General features: G+C 44.5%; 1 protein-coding gene across 2 annotated transcripts; it reads right to left on the bottom strand.

Moving 5' to 3' along the window:
- Positions 1-890: 890 nt before the first annotated feature.
- On the bottom strand, positions 891-23,047 carry LOC115402206 (sorting nexin-17). 2 transcript variants are annotated; one of them, XM_030110709.1, is made up of 16 exons: positions 22,497-23,047; positions 22,292-22,409; positions 18,007-18,081; positions 16,257-16,374; positions 14,694-14,758; positions 12,830-12,940; positions 11,360-11,450; positions 9,328-9,415; positions 7,132-7,201; positions 6,502-6,594; positions 6,028-6,231; positions 3,341-3,469; positions 2,953-3,030; positions 2,734-2,808; positions 2,603-2,644; positions 891-2,361 (listed from the first exon to the last, which is right to left on the bottom strand). In XM_030110709.1, the coding sequence occupies exons 2-16, from the start codon at positions 22,349-22,351 to the stop codon at positions 2,242-2,244; spliced, it is 1,419 nt and encodes a 472-aa protein (XP_029966569.1). In that variant the 5' UTR covers positions 22,352-22,409; positions 22,497-23,047; the 3' UTR covers positions 891-2,241. The 2 variants fall into 2 exon arrangements, with proteins under 2 accessions (XP_029966569.1, XP_029966568.1); XM_030110708.1 differs by having other exon boundaries at positions 22,292-23,047.
- Between the last annotated feature and the right edge of the window lie 174 nt (positions 23,048-23,221).

Genomic DNA, 23,221 nt, shown 5'->3' with positions numbered 1-23,221 from the left:
GGCCATGAATGAGCAGTTAATTTAAAAGCCAATTGACTTGAAAAACCAGAGACTGAGAAGAAATCTTATTACATATATTAATTACAGCCAGCGTCATGTGAGAAGAATGGACATGTCTGTTTTAATACCTAATAATCTGCTCTTCACTGATGTTTCCCCTCCAATCTGTTGCTGGGCGTCTCCCTGCAGCGTCTCTCTGGTTCCTTAGTGGTTGATGTGGTTTTTTGCTGCAATAACAGTTTAGTTTCTGGAGACTTAATCAGGAGATCAAAGTTTCCCCGAGGCAGCTGAGTCACTCCCAGCCTCGCCGAGATTACCTCCTGAACAGAAATCTTCCTCACCTGAAGCCCGCCATGCTGCCAAGCTCTCATCAACAAACCCTTCCTCCGGTCTGACGGGCTTTTTCACCGGCTCGTCTAACGAGACTCGACTGGTTGAAATCAGATCGTTTCAGACAATGAACCACGACCACACGCCGGTTGGATACCAGACTTTATTGTAGCGGCGTGACAAACAGAGCAGACGGCTGCCGCTGACCTTTAACCACTAAAATCTAAATGAAAAGTAGCTGAAATTCTGAAGGAATCGGTTCAATACGACGCTGACGCAACAATCTGCCATGTGCCGGGAGAAGACGAGGCTGAAGAAGAAGAAGAAGAAGAAAAAAAAAAAAGCACTTCTAATTTGGCACCTACACACGTGAGAACATCCTGAAACTCGCAGCTTTATGGGCCTGGCCATGTCAGGAACAGAGAACATTAAAAAAGAAGCAGCTGGTGGTGGTGTCCACGTTCACTTCTAAGAATCACAGCAGTGACAGAACAAGACATTTAGTATCGAGAACATGTTTGCAGCTATTGATCGGTTGGCACTGATTTATATTTAGAGGCTTTTTTTTTTTTTTTTTTTGCTGGGTGGCGGCCTAACGTGAGAAGGAGCTAACGGCAGAGTTAAGAGGAATGGCGGCTCTCCTAAGACCGGGATATGTTCGCTTCGCTCTCCAACACTGCAGCACCTCGATCAGCTGAATCCTCTGAGATGGCTGGCACGAGTCCAAAACATCCATCTCTCCATCGTCGCTCATCAAAGGAAAGAAAAATCAGGTGCAGAATTTGTAAACACGTTCCATTTTCAACTAAGAAGTCCCCTAAACATGATGTAAACATGATAAATGTTGGTCCGTTGAGACGTTGTTCCTTACAGCTTCGATTACATTTGATCTATTCGATTACAACAAGCTATGATGATAAAAAGATATTAGTAAATGTTCAGAATACTTAACTGAATGTACAGAATATAAAAGTGACATTGTCGTAATTTTTATGTTTTACTTTGTGCAAAATGCTTTAGTAAACTATAATTTGGCATTTATGATAAACCTCTAAAAAACAACAAAAGAAAAAAAAAAAAACTGGTTCAAAAACTCAGATGGATTTACAGGGAAAAAGTCTCCGCAGCGCGTTTGAAGTCGCTTCCTCTCGAATGTCCGTCTCCACCTGTAATACTGTGCAAAACGATGGGTTCAGCAAGTGCAAGCAGCTCGGCCACATCGGCCTCCCGCCACGTTCTGCAAGATTCTAGTCGACGCCGGGACCCTAAACGGCCCGACGGCGCCGCGGAGAGCAAACAGGTTAAGGCATCGGGCTGCTCCTGAAGGCAGCGCGAGTTGCTGTGCCTCTGACCCGCCTGCTCGAACATCTGCTGGCGCGGCGCGCGGGGAGCGCTGAAACGTAAAGGACAGCTGGCGCGTTTTGGTTTGCGGCCGAGACAGAAAGCTGATCGTCTCTACAGGCGAAGCTCTGAATAATCTACAGCTCTGAGATCAACTTCGACACGAGACTAACCTGCTGAATTATCACTAGTGCCAGGTCGAACGGAACGTTTGGCTCTGTGGTTGAAAAAAAAAAAAAAACAACATGCGGCCAATGAGAGAGACAGAAATCCATCTTTTCTCTTCACGCCGTTTCCCCAAAGTTCCATAAAAACACGCTTTAAATGGCAAGACGGACGCTAAGGACGCACACGGAGACGAGCCTTCGCGGTCTGAAAGGAAAAACTGGACACTACCGGAGAGTAAATGGGTGCTTAAGGCAGCGATTTCTCCTGGAGGAAGCTACAATCTTGCAGAACCGGACGCCCCTGTGCACCGCTCGGCTTGGCTCAGCTCAGCTTGAAATCTTTTGTCGTCCCGTTCATTGACAGTGGAATGAAGAGGGGGAGGAGGAGGAGGTCGGCCGAGGGTTACAGGTCGTCGTCCCCGATGCCCTCGAAAGCGTAGTTGCCGTGGAAATCGTTGGCGCTGATGTCGTTGGCCGAGTTGGAGGCGCTGATCCCTCTGAGAGACACCGAGCTCAGCTTGGTCTGCCGGAGCAAAGGATCAACGGGAAGATTCAGATGACAACGTTCAACTCAGATTTTCACTTTCAAGCCACTCATGTGGAAAAATCTCACATTTAGCATCGGTATTTGCCATGTATTTACAAATTCAAGTGAAATAAATCAGTCAATGATGCAAATATATCATGCTGTCTCATAACTTTACATTCAGGAAATACTTTCTCCAGAAATTCATAGGATGTTGGTGAAAGTGAAGAGTACTCACTGAGAGTTTGACGATCTGTTCACGGTTTGGGTCTGGAGAGTCCTGCAGCCAAAAATAGTCCACATTAACCTGCGTCAAAGAGGAACGCGTGTCTAAGATAAAAACTGTGACAACGGCATCGCGGGTCTCACCAGTAGAGGGGGAGATTTCACAGTTTGCTGGCTGTCTGGCCGCTGAATGGAGCCGTTGTGTCGTTTCCTCAGCATCTGAAACAGAAAGAGAAATTCCTGGATTTGAAAAATTCCTCCATTTACCACAATCCAGATCAATCTCTGGAAAAACAAAAAAACAAAAAAAAAAAATCATCACATTTCAAGGTGCAATAATGTGGTTTCCCCCCAAACACCAACCTTCTTTATGCTGCCGCCCGACTTCTTCACCATTAATTCATCCACCATGGACTGGAGGCAGATGCTCATCATTATAGCCTGAGATCACAAAGAGCCGTCAGTCCAATCAGCTCCGCTCCAAGTTTAGAAAGAGCATTCTTTTTTTTTTTTTTCATTGATTAAACAAAACTTGGATTAATGAGCACAATGAAGTGCTTTAGAAAACCACCAAAGGCCATGCTTTTCATTAACCGGGGAAAAACAGGCCTGTTTGCAGCTTTGAGGCATATCGGAGATAATCCAGTGAGGAAAAGTGGCTTATGTGGAATATCTTAAGAAGAATTCTTCTAATCACAGAAGGAGAGCTGTGCTTTCTAAACCTGTCACGGCGAACCGGGCCTCCTCTCACCTGCTGGCTGGTGATGGTGACCCACTGGAGGCGGTCTTTGCTCATGAGATACTCGAAGGCCAGCTCCAGCTTGACCTCGCACTTGGCCGAGCTGCAGGGGTTGGTCGTACCGTTGGCCACCGGGACTTGCTGCAGAAATAAACACCGAGGTCTGGTCAATCAGCGACGGGGAGGTGTGCTTACTTTTCTTCTGTATAACTGGAGGTTAATTTGAGCGGCCAGATCATAAGATAACGTCACTGGAGGTTTTGCAAGCTTCCTCTAGGAAGACATGGAAAGTGACATTTATTTTTAAAGCACATCATTTAGAATAAAAACACAAAAACAGCACTCACGTTTGGTGCTGTTTGAATGAAAATTAGTACAGATGAAAAAAAGCTGTTTTTATGAATGTTGTATTTATGACAGTTGAAGATTGGAGCCTGTGGTGGGTCACTTCTGGCCCACGGGCCTTATGTTTGACACCTCCGCCACAGCTCAAAGCCCTGTTAATCCCTCAGTACTACACGTTTAACTCTGTACTTAGGCGGAGCAGAACACTGGTGCAGACTGTAAAACGATAAAGAACCACTGATTAACACAGACGTGTCGTTAGCAGCTGTCTGGGAGGAGTGACTCCGCCCTTCACCATTTCTACTGGATCAGAAAACAAACTCATCTTAACCACACACACACACACACATACAAGCAGACAAAACACAGACACAAAAAGATCTGACATATATAAACATACACTAACTGCTGATACGTTTCCTTCCGGATGCAATCTGAGCTCCAGATTGGAGGGGGGGGTGGGGGGGGTGGGGGGGGGGGGGGGGGGGCTGTGTAGCACTGAAGGAGATGTTTTGAATATCTGGTTGGACAGGAAAGGGCTCATTAAAATGACTTTGACCTCCCAGAATGAGCTCAGGAATTAATCACCCCGCCGGGCGGCGGAGGGGCTCCGGCTGTAATCAAACAGGCCGAGACGCTCTCCGTCTTCAGATCTGCTGCCACGCGGCCACGTCTGCCGGCAAATTATCTCCTGGCGAATGGTAAAAGCTGCTGTGATACTCGGCTAATGACCGGCGCCACGCCGAGGCGAACCGTCGAGCCCATCTCCATTTAAATGAGGTCTCGCGTCTGGAAGCGTTCGCCAGAGGAGCCGCCTCGCTTTCAGACACCTGACAGGCATTCCAGCAGACAGACGCCGATTCAGGATCCCACATATTGGATATGAGAAGGAATTTTAGTTATTAAATTTACTAAGAAGAAAATGTATTGAGCTAGCTTTCGTGATTTGAATTTAAAAAACAGATTGGTGGCATTCAGTTTCATAATGTAGCGTTTATCAGTATGTAAGAGGCTGCATCAGACGGAGCTTATCTCCCTCCTCTGACCCTCAGCCCAGCGTTTATGATGGTGGCCTTTGTCAGACTTTATAGAGCGGCTGTTTTCTCAGGATGGGTGGCACTCAGCGCTGCACACTCCTCTTTCTTCTTCCTCATTCTGCTCTTTTTCCACTTGTTTGACGTCACAGCAGTTTTTGTTCTTCCTGTGTGATCGCTTCTATTTTTATGATCAGACTGAGTTTTTTTTTTTCTCTCCACCATTATGAGGAAAATAAATAGAAAATATTTTTTTTCCCCTAACTTTTACTGCGTTGTTTAACCAGCCTGAGTCTGCGGAGTGTTATCCCGATCGATCAATCGCGGATCTGCTGAGCCCACAGCCGGCATTCTCAGGTTGATCGATGGAGTTACTCGGCGCCGGTGGAAACTGTAACCTCATGTGTTCAACATATGGACCTTGAGCAGAATAAAACCTTTACTGACACCGTTAACGTCACACAGATGTGAGTGTAAATATACAGACTTCTTTCCCCTGCAGTTTGCACTCACTTCTTCTCCAAACGGAATAATGAAGAACACGTTTAAACACTGAAGTGTGAAGCTGCTGGAACTGTGTGTGTGTGTGTGTGTGTGTGTGTGTGAAATGGTGTTTTTAACAGGGTTCAGCAGTAATCTGACACTGGGCTGGTAAATGTTTACTGGGCAGCTGTGTGTGATTTCAGCAGTGTGACTCGGATCACGTTACACATCCATCCATCTTCCACGTCGCTTCATTTAATTGCGGGGCCGAGGAGCCGATCCCGGAGTGAAACCCCGACAGATCGCCAGTCCATCACAGGGCAAACAGACACACACACACACACCTGCAGGCAATTCCTATCGTCACCAATTAACCAATATGCCCTCATTCATGTTATTTCGTCTGCGTCTTTTATTTTCAACTTGTTTGAGGGAGACACATGAAGTGAAGGTGCCCTCAGATTCACAGCTCTCCAGGAAACGACCATCAGTTCAGATATAGATTCCTCCTCTGAGTGTTACTCCACCAGATCAATAGAGCGCCGTGAGTGTGTGTGTGTGTGTGTGGCCTGGTTGTTTGGGTAATTGGGCTGATGAAGACGGATGAGGCAGAGGTCAGCACTTTCGCCGAGCGCTAGAAACTTGTGGAGCCGTTGCGTTTTTGTTTGGCGGCACCGGCGAGCGGACGTTTGAACGTGGAGCCACTTTGAAGCTTATTGACGGCTTAATGTCCCCCCGCTGACATAATTAGCTTTAGTAACAAAAAGGTACGCCTGAAGGTGAGCGGGCCGCCGTCTCACACACACACACACACACACACACTCCCCCGCCGCTTACCGAGGACGTGACTCGCCAGCACCTCATGCGCGTGACCTTGAAGCTCCCCTCCTTCATCTGCTCGTTGGGCAGCTTGACGTGGAAGTTGAGCTCGTTGTTGCCGGCGCTGACGATGACCTGGCAGCCCTTCTCGGGGAAGTCCGTGATGCAGGGATCGAACTTGATGTAGCCGTAATATTTGAGCGTCTGACCTAGATGGATAAACTGGAGCAAAGTGGCATTAGGCAACATTTCTTAAATGCCAAAAAAAGCTCGTGTCTAGTCCCTTTAGGGAATAAGTTTGAATCCTCTCCTGGATTGATGCGATTAAAAATTCACATATTGGGGGGAAAAGTAGGCTAATTGCATGACAGGATGCAAAAGTGCTGCATTTCCAGTAGTTTATAGATTTATGCTTGGATGAAGACATTTCAGATTAATTACAGTGACACACAAATACCAGCCTGAAGGTCTATAACAAAAAATGTAACTCACTTCTTTCTTGGAGCCTTTCTCCTGCAGTGACTTGAGCTGCCTGTGCTGGTCTTTGTTGACGAGTATCCAGCCCCGCTCGATGTCCGACACCGTCTGGTGAAGCAAGAGCGCAGAGTCAGGTGTTATTTTCCACACAGGTGGAGCAAAATAAAGTTTCATTTGGATGGAGAAATCACACCTGAAGGACTTTCCGTAAACGCCGCCGATCGGCGTTTTAAATTTCACAAAAATGCACCGTGAGCTGCAACAGCAGCCATAGAAACGCCTCAAACAGCAGGTCGTTACAGGCCGTCGCTGTAATTCTGCTAATAATAGGATTAAAGAGGAACACCGTTCAAGGTGTCGCAAAGTCAAAACAACCTGATACCGCTATCAGATCGCTGCGGGACCCAGGGGAAGGGCAGAAAGCGTTCGGCAGCGGGAGGATGAAGCAGCTGCTCGCTTTGGTTTTCCTGATGTGAAGTGCGACGCCAGACAGCCTCAATCAAAGCGCCGCAGACGCGAACAAACAGCCAGCTGTAATGTGAGTTTCCTGCTCCGGCGCGCAGCTCAGGGGAAATATAATTTCAAAGGTGTTTTTTGAGACAGAAGCCGCAGCAGCCAAAGTTAAGCAAGCGGGAAATGTCTTACCTGAGTATAAAGCAAGTTCAGGCCAACTCTGTTGTCCATCACGTCGGCGTCATACGACATGTCCCAATAGCTGGAGACACACAGAGGACATTCAGAAACACGGACTTGATCGTAAATCACAACACAGCTGCACAGTTCCATTTGAGAGACTTGTTCAAAACTAAACAATGCATGAATGCACAAGGATGACTAACAGTTGGCAAGTTGGTATTTTGTCTTCTATGACTCCACAAACTGCGCGTGTGTGTGAGTGTGTGTGTGTGTGTGTGGGTGACTTACTTAACTAAAAAACAACATCTGTGCTCTGCATATTGACATGATGAAATAAAACTGCCTGAACAAAAATATAAATCCACTCCTTGTCTCAGAGAAATGAAAAGTGACTGCGCGACGGAACAACAAGAGTTTTTTCTTCCGTGAACACACAACCAGAGTTTCACGGAAACGTATTCCGGCCAAATACAAACAAACTTGGGACAAACTGTTCATCGAGCCCGTTAAATGAGAGCGACTTCAAAGGGAGAGGCAGGAGAGACGAGTTGAAACATTCATCTGAAGAAGAAGGCTTTGCGTGGAGTTGGGGGTTGTTCAGATAATGATGATGTGAGTTTAATGACGCTCAGCTCCACAGTCAACACCCAGGCTGCACTGAAGGTACTGCTGCTGGCTGTGTGTGTGCGCCAGAGGAGAAAAACACAACTTTACACACACACACAGCAGCAGCAGGGTTTGTGAGCACACTGTACACAAGTTGGTCTGATTGATCCTGGTACAACTCCAGTTACACACAGGGTGCAGCAGGTGTGGCGTAAAACTGCCTGGACTAAACTACAAGACAATATTCAAAATGCTGAATAATGCTTGAATTTAGCCGTTTTCAGTGCAAGTCTCATTTTTAGAGTAGTCGACCAATTCTGATTACAATTTTTGCTGAATCGGTTCGTCTGGAACATCCACAGTAATCATGATGCATAGAATAGAAAATAGTAGCTGATGGACCTCAATGATGGATGTGATACTTTAAATAATACCCTTTTCACACCTCAGCTGCAATGCAAAAGTCCACGTATTTATTTATTTAATCATCCTGTGTGTCACAGTGAATTTCTCATCGTTCGTCTGCCTTCATTCTTCAGTGCAGGAGTGAAATTTAGTGTGTAGTTTGTTTGACTCTCAAGCCGTTTGTGGAAGGAGAAGTTGTCCGAGGAGATGTGGAGCCTGCTCCTCGGCTACATGGGCAATTCGAAACGGGCGACGAGGGTGAAGAGGAATCAGAGCATGTGTGTCGTGAAACCACGTCTGTGAGGGTTTTTTCTATTTTGTGCTTGAACTACTGAGATCAATCTAATACATCCACAAATGCTCTGAATATCTCTAAAAAAAACATTTCATATTGTGTTTAATCAATCTTTTCAACAGACTGAGACGGTTTACCTCTATTTTTTACCATTTTCGTTTTGCCAAAGGAGCTTTTTTTCCCCCGTTCACCCTGACCTCGTCTTCCCCTGGATCTCACACACTGGGGGTCTGTTTTCCCCCCACCTTCACTTGTTAGATCAACATTCATTCTTCCCTCACTCCTCGACGCGCCGCAGTGAAACTAGGTCAGGAGGACTGAGACTTTCCTTCAGGCAGAAAGAAAGTAAACATCCTGTGTACCTCCAGAGTCGGCGGGAGGCCGGGTGACAAAAGAAACCCAAGAAATGAGGAAGGAGGGAAATGTATTGCTGACGGGAGGGAAAGTCGCAAACTTTGACTGAACGGGGAGAGTTGGTGTCTAAATACCAAGTGTTATTTATTTCATCAGAGCTGCCCTTCCAGCATGAACAACTTGCCCCGTCTGTTAGCCTGGAGGACATTCAGACTGTCCTGTAACCCGTCAACGTCAGACGCACGCGCTATCTGGTCTCGATAAGGGTCATCGCGGCCGAACAACGCCGCCTGTTTAGTGGTGAGCGTTGACGTTGAATGAGCGATCACGGCTAACCCTACCGCTCCTCTGACCAGTCAGAAATGAGTGCATCACCAGGACAAAGAGGATAAAATGAAGCCCTTGACAGCAACCATCAACCACATGAATACGTCTGACGCAAATCGTCTCGTATAAGAAATCCTGTAAAATAACAAGGGAGCCGAGGGGTAATTCCACACGGAGAGACGTGATCAGCTTCAGGTAAGGTGAAAAGTGGTGGGTACCTTTTCCGTAAGACTATGTGAAATTCAGAGCTCCGCAAGCTGGTAATGGATACATAAGGCAGCTCAAACTCCTGCAGCTTCCGCACAACTGAAAGTGAGAGAGACACACACACACACACACACACAACGGAGAAAGAGTTACGCACAAGTGCACATCTCAAGTCCCAAGGACATGGATAATAATGTTAACAACAAACAACAAGGGATGGAAAGACAAACATCTGGATAAGTCCCAGCAGGGTAAAATTCTATCTGTACGCGTTAAAATGTTACCAAAAAAAAAAAAAAAAAAAAAAAAAACAACCAGATAACAGCCTGTTGTGTATTCGAGTCCATGATCCGCAGCTGCTTTATTGCCGCCGGTTCCCTGAGGAGGCTGAGGCAGGACTCAGGGCCAGGCTGCTGCGGTCTGCTCTGTGTTCAGGCATCAATAATCAAGCTCGAGATTGCAGAAGATTGCTCTGTGCTTTAATTGGCCATCCCTGTGTTTACTCCTGGACACACATGCGTGGCAGGCAGAGCGCCGTGTCTCTGCACAGAGAACCAAAACCAATGTATAAAATGGTTTTAGGGCATCTTCTAGCAAATTAAAATGTTTGTGTAAAACAACAATCCTATTTCAAACCATAAACGGATCTTTCTTGACACGTATTTCCATATTTTACAGCAGATATTGATTTACTGGTGGACGTCTGGGAAACTTACAGCCTGTCAGGGAGGAATTAGATTTTTTGGAGCTTGCAGTCCTCCGAGCATCAGTTTTGTTTGAACTGCAGCCCGTGAACTGCCGCAGATTCCGACAACTGAGCCGTATTCGGCGCATAACCGCTCTCTTTTCATACCGCTCAGGTTTTGGGAGCAAAATGAAGAACATGTCTGCAACGTTTACACAGTCCTCCCTGTTCACCTGGTACTATTTACAGCCTGGAATGAGCTCCGTCTGGCAGGTGTGAGGCAGGAAGTGAGAATATCTGGGATCTGAGGTAGTTTGACAAGCTGCTCACCTGCGTCTCTGCAGGTGTTGTTGGCCAATGATCTCACACAAACTCCAACCAGTGACTACTTCTGCCGTTTTTTTCCCCCACAGTATTCATAATCTCGTGTCGAAAACGTGTGACACACTTGTGAATCTCGTCTGTGCTCGGAAGGTCGTACCGTGTTTTAGTTTCATGGCGTAATGATAATAACGCCGCCTTGCATAACCTCCCAGCAGTTACAAGATAGGTGTAAATGGGTTACGATTACAGCTGTATGCCATAAATTGTTGGCGCGGTAAAGTATCACGAGATAAGGACATGACACACATAACAGTATGATTGTTTGGGAAAGCAAAGTAACAGCCTTTTCCCTGTGAGAATTATGTTTCACACTGCCACAAAAACTGCATATACAGTCTGTTTTTATACTGACAGAACAATTCCCTTTAATTCTGACATTTTTTGGCCAAACAAAAGTTATGATTACTTACAATGGATAAACCAAAGTCCAAACCACACATTGTGAATACCACAAAACTTTAATTCAAAGAAAATGAAATCCATGATCCGATATAATCAAAATCTAATCTAATCACATCTTCTTCCATTTCCCAGTTTGGAAGAGAAGGCAGTCATTTAGTTGATTTATGTGTCTCCAGAGCATGGGGCCAGGGCTGATGTGATAAATGGAGGTAAATAAATATGAACTTCTCTATCAAACAGCCCAGTGTGTTACATCTTAGTTTGGTAAACACTGCTTATCTGATTGTTTTTAGCTTTCACTGCGGACGGGCGCAGAACATTTAAAGACAGTAATTGCATCAGATAATGCATTTCACTGTGGATATAAATAGTCAGCAATCATTGGAGGACAAAAGTCGTACTTTATGCTGTTTGCTTTGGTTTGTGTTGCAGTTTGTTCTGGATAATGAACAGAGGCCACTTTCCAATAGCAACAGACAGGATATCCCTGCAAATCCGCGAGTCCAAACTCTCACCATGACCCCGGAATACGGTGTTGTTATTGTTTTGTTTTGTTTTTTCTTGGGACTTACAGGTCAAGCTTCCATCAACACCTTCACGAACCAGGAAGAGACTGAAGTAACCCACGAGGTCGTCTGGGAGGTCGAGCTTTGTTGCAACTGCCTGAAAAAAAAAAAAGAGTGAAAGAGGTTAGCAATTAACTTGGCTGCTGAAAATGAAAGATTAAAACGATAAAAGTCAAGATTATATAAATACCTTCTGAACCTTCTGCATATACGTGACAAGATTTACTGTTTCAGGATATGTTAAGACATGTAGAGGGCAAACTATAAGGACTAAAATTCCGATATTTATAATTTCCAGTAACACTTTGTCAAAATGAAAAACACAGAAAACAAGCCTGAATGAAATCATCGATTGATTTCTCTGATAAAGTTTTGCTGTAAATTCTACATAGCAGTTTAAAAGTGTACCGATTCATCCAACATGAAAGAAAACTGTACTGTAAACTGTGACCAGTAGCGGGAGGTTAACGAGTAAAACCTTTACAAGGCAAGTTTATTTGTATTGTGTCATTCATACACAAAGCAATTCAAAGTAGCTACTAAATGCAAAGAAATACATAAAATTTCACTGAAATCAGAGAAATAAACAAGATTTAAAAGAAGGAAATTAAAAAAGGAGAATAAATAGTTAAAAATTTTAAAATGAAGCTAATTAAAATGCATTTAGAATAGTGTGCTTTTCCCTTATTGGTAGTTGGCATCCTGAATCAAACACAGACAGCAATAAAACTTCATAAATATCCTGAGCAAACAGGACGTCTCTTTTATGAGCAAATTCTGAGCAACATGTCAATTGTCAGTAAAAACACGACCGCAGCTACAATACTGACAGGTGAGAAAACTATAAATCAACATCTGATGTTTTTAACATGCACACACACAGGTCTATCCTCCAAACACTGCCTCACGATGACGACTGGTTTCGATTTGATCCAGGATGCTTTTTTTACTAAGCAATTCCACAACACTTTTTAGCGTCCTGCGATCGATCAAGATGTTTCCCTTTCATCAGACCGTTTTGTTTGTACACCGCGGTTTTTATTTAGCGAGGCTGAGAAAGCCCAGACTTCATAAAATCCTTTAAGAATTGCCCTGGTGGGGAGGGTCTGTATAAATAAACACAACTTAATTTGATTTATGGCATTCGGTGTTTGGGAGCTCACGGGAGAGTCTGCAGAAATATTGCCTGCCTGAAGCCAGTCCCCATGCGTCTGTCAGCTCGCTTATGAAAAGCAGACATCAAATGTCTCCAGGTAAACAATCCCGGAAACCTTGAAGATCAGTAACAGTAGAGCAGAGCACTGTCTGAGACCTTTCAAATGCCTCAACACTCACAGAGTGAATGATCCACACGCTGCACAGCCTTTCGTATAGGGGACTGTTAATCAGACCGTACATATCTCCGGGCTGCGGCGTTGGAGGACGGCTGAAAACGCCGTGCTCGTGCGCTCTGCGTCAGCATGCCGGGGCACTTACTTCAAGGACGTCCTCCGTCTGATCCGAAGTCAGAATGTTGACTGTGACCTTCTGACCGTTGGAGAGGCAGATGTCGAGAGCGACCTCTTCTGTGGGAATCTGCTGGGTCTCCTGTGGGAGTGACACGAAACGCCGCGGGATTTTATTCGGCTTCATGGGCAAGTGTTTTCATTCTTTCAGTCGATAACAAAAGCCGAGGAGGAGGAGGAGGAGGAGGAGGAGGGAAGGATGAGATGGTTGAACTGAGCTGAGATGGAAACCATCCCGTCACTGAGTTTACAAGACACCTAAAAATACAAATTATTGCCTTAATTATTGCCAAAGAAAAATGGGACTTCAAAAGTAATTGTAAAAAATGTGAAATCTACATCTGCTTGAGTTAAACACCCAAATAATGCAATTTAAAGTTTTCATTTCTTGTGGCGCCAAGCAGAAGTCATAAAAAAGTCTACGTTTTTGCAAAATGTTTTGGAATTATTACTGAAAGTTAATACAATCCAAACATAAAGCCAATTCTAATTATACTTTCTGGTGTAAAATTCAGTGAAATGTCAAAAAAACTTCTTCTATAACCGTTTCCATCCGTAACGCGGACGGGGCAGAGCGACTGGGACAGAATGAATCTGCACCCGGCACTTAACAGCATGTAACAAGGTAAACAGGAGCTCCCACAGAAGAAAACTGGCTGATTGCGAACTCTAAACATTGTGGAAACTGGTGAGGTTTGTTTTACAGGATACGGAGACACACTTCATATCGTCTCTGTTGAAGGCATTTTGGAAAGCCTGGATGTTATTATGTCAAACCTTCACGTTCGCTCATTGTCCGTCTGTCAGCTCAGACTCAAATATACAAAAAAGAAAAAACAAAACAAAACAAGAGCTTTCCTTTTTCAGTTTAGCACAGCTATTACTGCTTCTTTTCATTTCTTAACTGAACAAGACAATGAAAGCGAGATAAGCAGAGAGAAGCACCAAAATAAAAGAATATTTCAAAAGTGAAAAATGTCTGAAGAGATGTTGAAGAAAAGAAGAAGAGAGATATTTGAACTGAGTCTCTGCTAAATCGCTCCTCATCTTCCCTGCAGCCCACAGCGGGGTGGGGGTGGGGTTTCTCTGAACAGCACTGTCATTACAGGTAGAGATGAAATGAGAGCAGCGGGGTGTGTGTGCATGTGTGCGTGTGTGAGTGTCTCCTACTCTGCACCTGCTGTGTTCTCAGTATGTTTGGGGGGAGGGATAACGACGGAGCACATGTACACTAATGAGTTAACGTGAGCGCAGAGGAGGGGAGGCCGGATGGCTGCGAAGTGGCTTCACACAGATGAATCTGTCCAAGGAGGTGATTTAAGGCCTCCCGGGGCCGCAGGTCACAGCTTGAGCTGCAGTGATTCAACCCTGCAGCCGGCTCGGAACGAGCCGTCAACAAACCATCAATTGGAAGGAAATTTCTGTTGTTTCGACATCTTCCACTACGGCACAGGACAGCCTCGCTTTCAGGCCGCATCTCATCAAGATGAATCATCGGGCGGCTCATTTCTTCCTATTTTACATGGGATAATGCTTCATAAAGACCCGGCACCCACACAGCAGGGACAAATGTACCTATGTTTAGCAACAGACCGCTTACCCCTCAGCTTTTTAGATCTGATACGATTATTCCTCCATGTTCTGCCTGCGGGCCAAACTTGATCTCACACATTTAATGAGTGTTCTGCGCGAGTCAAATAACACTGTGTCACATCACAAACAGGAAGAACAGCACTGCATCACCGCAACACACTTCCAACAGTAATTAAAGGCGGAGCAGAAATGATCACGTCACCGGTTTGGGTCGAAAAGCAGAAATCGGATCGACTACCCACCTGCTGCGCTTTCCTCAAGAAGCTGTTGAACATCTCGCTGGCTCCGAGCAAGGGATCCTGACGAACTGGGGGAAGGAGGACAGGAGGCCAATGAGAAAACGCTACCCAGCAACACCACTGATAAATTATTCATCTCGCTCTCCTGCTTCGCCGCGGAGCAGTAAGAACTCAAGCTGAGATACGTTGGGGTTTTTTTTTTTTTACTAAAAGCCAATTAGTTGGCCATGTTTTCGTGGTGGTTAAGGTCAGACCAATGTCGTCAGGCGGAACCATATTTTTGTACTTGGTTTTTTTGCGCATCACGCCACTGGATTTAGAACTGATAAAGTCAGCGGAACCTTTGGAGCCAGTCGGCGAGGCAATTAACCTGGCACTTTACGAAAGAGAGGCGCGAAGAATATAAAACGAAGCTTTATCAGAAGGGCATCAACTCAATTAAAAGCAACTGACAACATCAGTTTCATTAAAAAAAAAAAAAAATCAAGAGGAGTAACTCCATTTTGGTTTTGTTTCATACTTAAGGTGTTTATTGAGCGTGCATGTGTGTCTTGTCAGCCATTGTCCTTTTCACAAATTAACCGGTTGTTTGACAGAAAGTTCAGAGCCATCTGCGTCAGAGCAGATTGTGTTTGTGGCGATTCATTTTCCATAACTATGCAAAAAGCCATGATGTAACCGAGAGGACCTGAAGCCAAGAACACCCTGTGTGCGTATGCTCCCAGACTATGAGCAAATATGCGCTCAAACAACGCGTCCTTGTTCCGCTGTAACTGCCAGTGCTTGAAAGGATTAAAACAAACCCTCGGCATTGCTGCCACTTTCACTTATTCATGCGCGCATGTGGGAATATTCACCCTCGACCTGTTCACAGAATTTCTCGAACATGCTTAAAACGACAATCGGCTTTCCTGGACTCGTAACAGAAGCCTTTATAAGGGTCATGAGGCATGTTTAAATTTAAATAATACGGCACGTTTCCTTTAGTGTATATACAAAAACGTGAGCCATCCTTTTTGGCGTTGGGTGTTCCGTTCAGTCAGAAGAATGGATGCCCAGAGGTAGCACCTCATCATCAGAGAATTCAAAGTCGTAAAGCTTTATAAAGTGCTGCCAGGTCCGAGACCCCGAGTCTGTTTTTATTCCTCCGTTGATCAGGTGTGCCAGTACGGTTTAATGTCTGTGTCTCATCTCGCTCTGCTCAGATCATCAGCTCCGCCGTGACACACTCCAAGAGGCTGGAGCGTGACTCCCACAAGGCCAGTTCATGCTTGTGACTGCGGTGGAGAAGCTTTTCAAAGAAATTCTATTTGTGCTGAAAAGTCAGAGTTTGGAAAACAGCTACGAAGGGCCGTTTTTTCTTCTTCTTTTTTTTTTGTTCTTCCCTCCTACGTTTCATGGCTTGAAAATCAGTCCTGCCCGGCATGTTTAAAGTTCGGAGGAAAGCAACACGAAGACGAACACCGTCAAGTTGAAAGACTGACAAAATCAACCACCCTGTCAGTTTGCATACGAATCCAAAGAAAAGGTAGAAGGAAAGACGAGCCGTGAGCAGGAATAACTCACCAGCCTGCATGTATTTCTCCAGCTGTTCTCTTCTCTGTTCCACTTCAGCAGGGGTCAGCGTGAAGATCTTCTTTGGGGGGAAGGCAGGAACCACATTGCTGCCATACTCTTTCTTTATCTGTTGGTTTAAACCACAAGGTGCAAAATACTGAAAAAGCCTTGCTGTACAAAACTCACTTCTTTATTCCCCAGAAGTCATAACAACTTTGAAACTCAGTTTAAAGGATATACAGTGAAACTCATTACCTTCAGCAGACAGTCTCTTCAATTAAAAAGCTGCGGGTTCATTTTTCTAAGAGGTACTTTCAGACTGTTCGAGATGAATCACACATTTATTTTAAGCCTCGTTTCAACGGCAGCTGGCGAAGTTTCCGTGTGCGCTCGTGCACAAACATCTGGAAACCTGCATGTCTAGTCAGTCCAAGTTTACTTTGTCTTCCAGCTTCTTGACTCATTTATTTTCCATTTTCGATCGTCTCAATACTGGTAGCTTCGAACCGTGGGAGTCTTAAACCCGGACCTCACAAGTCTAGAATAAAATTTTTGACCTGCGTGTCGCTGCGAGATCGGGCTGCACGTAGCGCTCGTGGTGAGGAATTCACCGGCACGCCGTCTCTCATTATGAAGCACATATGGCACGGCGATGATACGCCGCGGAGGGTGCTAGAGGGGAGAGAGGTGATTTTCACCTCGACATATTGCCCTGTGGTATTTTCAGTGCGCCAGAGGCAGCGGCAGTTATACATACAAATCAGCTCTCACGGCTCTACACGCCGAGCCGAGGTTACAAAATCTTCCTCTAAACCAGAAATAAATGAGAGCTCAATCCCACCACGTCCCTACACAAATTGCCTTGTTTTTACTGTTGGTCGACGACAGGCTGTGAATATATTAGAGGCACGGAAAAGGCAAAACAAATCTTCCTGAAACGAGAAAACCAATTACCACTGGAGATTTTTCTGGGATAATTGAGGATCGTGTGTGTGACACACACAGTTACTGGAGTGTTTTAGGGTCATGTGCACGCCGCCACAATAAGCATCATTGGGTCGATTCTTGATTTGAAGTGTGTCTTTTCCCACACCCTGTTGCCAGGCAACGGCAGCTGTCAGACTGGATTATACAGACTTGAAGATGGAGATTGCAAAGTTTGGGCCGTTCTTGTTTATTTATTCATGTTGGGAAGCAGGAAACTGGGCATTTCTATGAGACTTGCTGTCATGTACATTTCAGAGCACGAAGAGCCCACAACAAGTCAGCTAGAAACCCAACAACTCAATCGAGACACTTGGGTGTTTGTTTTAAATGCGAGTCCAAACAAACAGATGCTAAAAAAAAAAAATTTCTTAATCTAAGCTCTAAATAAAGATCTTAACTGTGAATAAAGCTTCATTACAAAAAAGGCAATTCAGACCAGGGCAAGTGAGCACTTTCCAAAGACGTTTCTTTCAGTTTAATTTCAGTTTCTGAGCAGGTGAAGTCGAAAGAAGGCCAAGAACATTCCTTTCTCCTCACACAACCCCTCCAGCCTCCTCCACATCGCTGCCTATTTACAGGCAATAGCTGCATGGGAGCACGGGACAGCGAGCCGGTGCGGCCCTGATTCAAAGCGATGTGAGGCTGAGGACACGGAGCTGAGCTAAAGGTCACTCTGGGTGGATGCGGCGGCATTTAAACAGCATCAGAGAATCGCGGTCGCGGCGCGTGACGGACGTGCAGAAGGGCATATTCCATGCTGTTTGAGCCTTACCTGCTCATGGAGACCCAGGAGTTGACTGTAGCGTACCCGACAGTGGAGCACGCCGTTGACGTGGATGTTGTAGGCCTGCAGGAAAAGGGCGAGAACGAATTACAACGTGATGAGAATGCATGTGAAGGTCTGACGTGTCGCAGACGGTTATGAGACTCAGCTAAAAATCCTAAAGCTGAACGTGCTCATACATGTAAAAATAATCATCACCGAAAAACAAATGATATTCTCGTCAGCTGCTGTCTTTTATGAGGATTTACACAATAAAACAGTCCAACTTGCAGAGTCGGTTTGGTTAGTTTTGATACTGGCTGCCTCCAATCAGTAATGTCTACTTTGAACATTAACTATCGCAGCTGAGCTCCCTCGCTCCCTCTTCTCCATCCGCTCCGTCTCATCTCGCTGCTCTGCGTCTCCTCATTTTTGATTGCATTGGGCAGACAAAACAATGAAGTGAAAGTTGGATTCAATCAAGCCCCACTGGCTCCCTAAACGGAAAGCAGGCCCCGCTGCGCATTTTCCTATCAAAACTTTGCTTTCTTGAATTTTTGTGCTGTTAGGAAATACAGGCAGCAAGTATCACAACGAGAACCTTTAATCCTTCCACTGAGATACACTCTGTTTGTTTTGACAGGAGCTTTCAGTAGATACTCCCGCACAAACCCACCACTCGGATTCAGGAGTCTAAATATCTGTTAGTCTTCACATTCGGAGGCAGTTGAAGAAAGTACATACTGCTAGACACTTCAGTAAGTCTGATAGGAAATTATATAAACAATCAAAAGAAGCTTTAGTTTGAAGAAGACGAGAACTGGTAAATTCTTCCGATTTCAGGCTCAACTGATTAAAAACGAACATTAAAGAAACTCTAATCAAATAGAAACATTGACACTTTACATCTGATCTACATTTAACTTTTATCTGCACACTATTTACTCACTGGAACTGAAAGTCAGCTTCTGTATTTGCAAAGAACCATTAGTTTCCACCTGTCTGTGAACATTTCACATGTAGGTAACAGCTAGAAGTATGCAAAAAAAAAACAAAAAAAAAAACAACCCCAACGCATCACAGAAGCACGCGCATGTACACACACACACACGAAGGATGACAACAACAACAAAAATGTACAAACCAAAACATCCAGAGGAATGCGAAAGGAGGGAAGGTCAACAAATGAACCACAAGATGTGTATGTCTGCAGGATCCATGCAGGAAGGAAGAATGAGTGTGCAGAATGCTGTGGCTCTGATAACAACTGTTTGTTCTGAGAAATGAACTTAAGAAAATGTACATGTTTCTTAGCATATTACCTTCATATTCATATGCTTCTGTAAAGTTTTATAGCAGTCAAATATATGACTTCACATTGATCCTTCTAAATATAAGTCACCATAGAAATTTTTGATGTGATGAAGCTTGTGTCCAAATGACTGAAAGGCGAAACAACTGGGGACAAAAATGTCATCTGACATGTTACCGCTGTGAAACAGATCAAACATTCTCTGAGTCATTTTACTGGATAAGTTTATCAGAATCATGGTCTGTAATTTTTAACCTAAATATCACCACATAATAAAAGCAGCAGACTGCAGCCATGTCTCCTGGCCCATTTATTTGCAAATCTGAGTTCAGTCTGTTGATCATTGTTATGAAACCAGTGGTAAAAGGTGTGTATTGGAAGGTTGTCCACCCACGATGACCGGAGAGGTCAAAGGGACTGAGGTTGCACTGCTGACCGGAGTCAGACTTTGCCTCAGTATGTGTGCACACCTGGTGTGTGGAGACGCCATAAACTGTGCGAAAGGAGTGGCCGGCTTGGAGGGATCCGTGGTGCACTCAACAGGAAAAAGTTAAGCGCCTGACACTTCTTTGTGCCTTCTATTATACGGAGTAGACTTTGTGTGAGCGCAGAGGGAGTGCACTGCGTCTGTAATTGTGGCAGTTTGAGGCAGAAACCATTGGTTCTATGAGCTCCCTTGGTATCCTGCCTCCTCCAACAGGAAATAAACTGCGCCGACTGAAGTTTGCACTGTGGGGTTTTCAGCCAGGAAACACCAAAACACTCACTGCTTCACTGACAGCTGCACCAACACTCTGCTGTTTGTTAATTCTTTTCTTCCCCACAACTGGTTCTGGTGTTTTTGATAGATGTTGACTTGGGGAAAAATATAGCTCATCTGCACACTGAGGAATACTTTCAAGTACCAAGAAAATAATTCTGGAATACTCCCATCACTGCTGCAACTGTGACGCACATACTCAAACTCCTTTTATTAATAATAACCAGATATCAAAGGCGGCTGCTAATATGAATATAAATGAATCTATCTACTTTGTGTTTTTAAATTCACACATACTGCTCAGAGCCTGAGGGCGGCCTGCTGCATGACTTCCACGAACTGAAAAACTACAAATGGAAGCAGATGATTTACTTAATATGTAAGTCTGAACCTGTTCCTGATCTTCAGTGAATGAGTCACCATGTATTACAGCAGCAAAGCTTTTTTTCCTCTTTCAAACACCCACAAACACTTAAAAATATACCGTCATATCACGTGAGGGAAAGACAAAGGGGGTAAGTTGACAAGAAAACAGGAAGTACAAGGGCTTAAAACTTGAAGAAAAAAAAAAGGAAAAATGTTCATTCTCCTCAAGCTTGCACAGTCAATTTGAAAACTGCAGCCCTTGTAATTCTAAAAAAGCCCTGTGCAAAGTCGGCAGATTCTGTGGCTTACTGGTTCCAAGGTACACAGCTCTTGTCTCAGCATTATAATCAAGCAAAGTCCCTTCCTGTGGGGCTGGTTACAGGAAGGTCACAATGACTGACACAGGCCTGCCAGCTGAGAGGTGAAAAGCCGCAGCTGAAATTCCCACCGGAGGATTGGCTAAACACAGGCTCTTCCAGGTAAAAACCGGTCAGAGACGGCACTTAAATGCTCAGCTTAGACATAAACTGACTTTCAGATGAGAGCAGGTGTTGGAAGAGCAAATCAAAGTGGGAAATAACTGATATCAACTTTTAAACATACTGCTTGAAAATTCTCAAAGCAAAGTATGTTTTTAATCCAAAGCAGGATCCATGTAGTGAGAGTAGCAAATAGCAAAAAAAGAAAAATCAATGAGCTTAATCCAAGTTTTTTTTTTTTCCCCCTCCTCTTTGGAGCACATGGAGTCAAGATGGAAAATAGTCATTCGCAGGTGTGTGACACTCAGACACAGAGCAGCCAGTGTCACGCCATGTGCAAGTCAGATGTGGCCGCTGAAATTTCAAAGTATGATGTCTCAAATCCCTCCATACTTAATTAACCAAGAAGAATATTATCTTAATGCAAGTCACATTCAAAAAAAGACTTCTCGTCATGTTTTTCAATGCTTGATGAACAAAAAGTAAATAAAGCAACTCACACTGTTTCCTAGCAACAGGAGTTTGTTGTGGTTATCGAAATTATCCACCCAAATTAAAGTGAGAAAATAACTACAACATATGACAGAAATCACAATAATGTAACCCAGTTCGGTATTCAAAAACAGAAACTTCTGCAAACTCTTGTGGAAAAAAAAAAATGTGGCGGTGATGCTTCACTGCAGCTGTCCTTGACCAACCTTCATGGACAATCACTGCCAACACAATATAAGCCTACCATCTTTCAAAAACAATAGAAGCAATTAAAGGCAATGCAAAACAGACAAGATTTTACCACTGAAGCACAAAAGGAAAAAACTATGGATCGTCACAATGTGCTGGTGACATTGTTGAAGGAGTGCTGGCTGCTTTTTTTTCTCCTCTCAGTAACATGGAGGATTGCAATATCATGGTGGCAAAGCTCAAATCTCAGGGAGAATTTAAGTGCTGACTGAAACCTGCAAAACAAAAGAGACTCTGTTGTGGCTAATGAGAGGAATCAGAGACAAGGCCACTTCCAACCTCAGACATTATACAGTAACTCAGCGCTATCACATCAAGCAGATAACAGTCCAATGACAGAAATAGTGGTCAATACTGTTGAAGGCCACATCTGAGTCATCAATAGCTTTACTACTTTGTTTTGATGTCCCTGATCAAGTTTACTGGTCTTGTCTATACGTTATACAAATACATATTATTCCAGTTCAGATTGCAGCGTGTTTGAATGTCTTTAAACAGCTGTTCTGTATAATTAGATGCAAATCAAACATTTCCAAACAGTTAAGGACTGAAAGTCGAGCTGCATTGACAGCAGCTCGACCTGTGCGAGCATTAGCATTGGGGCTGAGTCAAACAAAAACACATCATGATGCTCACCACATAGGTCGAACCGTTGTCTCCTGAGCGGACCTCCGTTTCGGGGATGGAGAAATGCATTTTAGGCGGAAAGCTTGCCTGCAGCCAGACGACAGTAGTCCTTTAACGCCAGCACAGCCTGCGATGGAGATGAAGACAGTTTCCCCACAAAGTCCACTGCAGTGCCTGCGGAGGAGGAGGAGGAGGAGGCGGCGGCTTCTCTCACGGTTCATCCACTGCCCTCAAAGTCCGGGGATAGCGGTGCCAGACTACCGGCGGCTGCTCGCGACTCTATTAATTGGAGAACAACTCGTGTAGCAACTCGCAGCGGCATTAAACTTCTCCCACGTCAGTGTTAAACTTTTCCCTCTACCGTTCCCGTAGCAGCCATGTTGCAAGTGTTAAGCAATTACACCTCCACCGTTAGCGTTAAAAACGACCCTTTCCACGCAGTTTAGGTAGCAGGTAAGAGGTGGAAAACGAGTTTCCACACGTACAAGCAGCTCGGATCATGAAGTTTCTGGATATAAAAAAAAATGTGCAGTTGGTTCGAGCCTGAGTACGACGCTTACAGCCGCGGACAAAAACCTTTCGAAATACGTGAAGGTACAGTTACACTTGTTGTGGTGTTGCTGTTTTTTCCCCTCTCTGTCTGTTACATTTGTCAAAGAAAAGCCGTGGCAGAGGATACACTGAAATAAAAACGCAATAAAAACGGAAAAAAGCCAGCGGTGTCACAAGCGTCAAGCCATCCTGTGATCAGTGTACCTACTGGACCATCAGGAGGCATTGCAACAATCCTGCTGGGCCGAACCATCTATACACCAGCAGGGGGGAGTTCGACTCATCTTACATTCAAAAGCTACGCCTTGTGGACCAGTACAAAAATATCTATATATGAGTTATCATCGACAGAGGAGTTTTAACATATATGACTATATTTTGAGGACA

This window comes from Salarias fasciatus, chromosome 15 (genome assembly GCF_902148845.1).
Source record: "Salarias fasciatus chromosome 15, fSalaFa1.1, whole genome shotgun sequence".
Taxonomy (NCBI): Eukaryota; Metazoa; Chordata; class Actinopteri; order Blenniiformes; family Blenniidae; genus Salarias; species Salarias fasciatus.
This window is presented reverse-complemented; position numbering and strand designations above follow the sequence as displayed.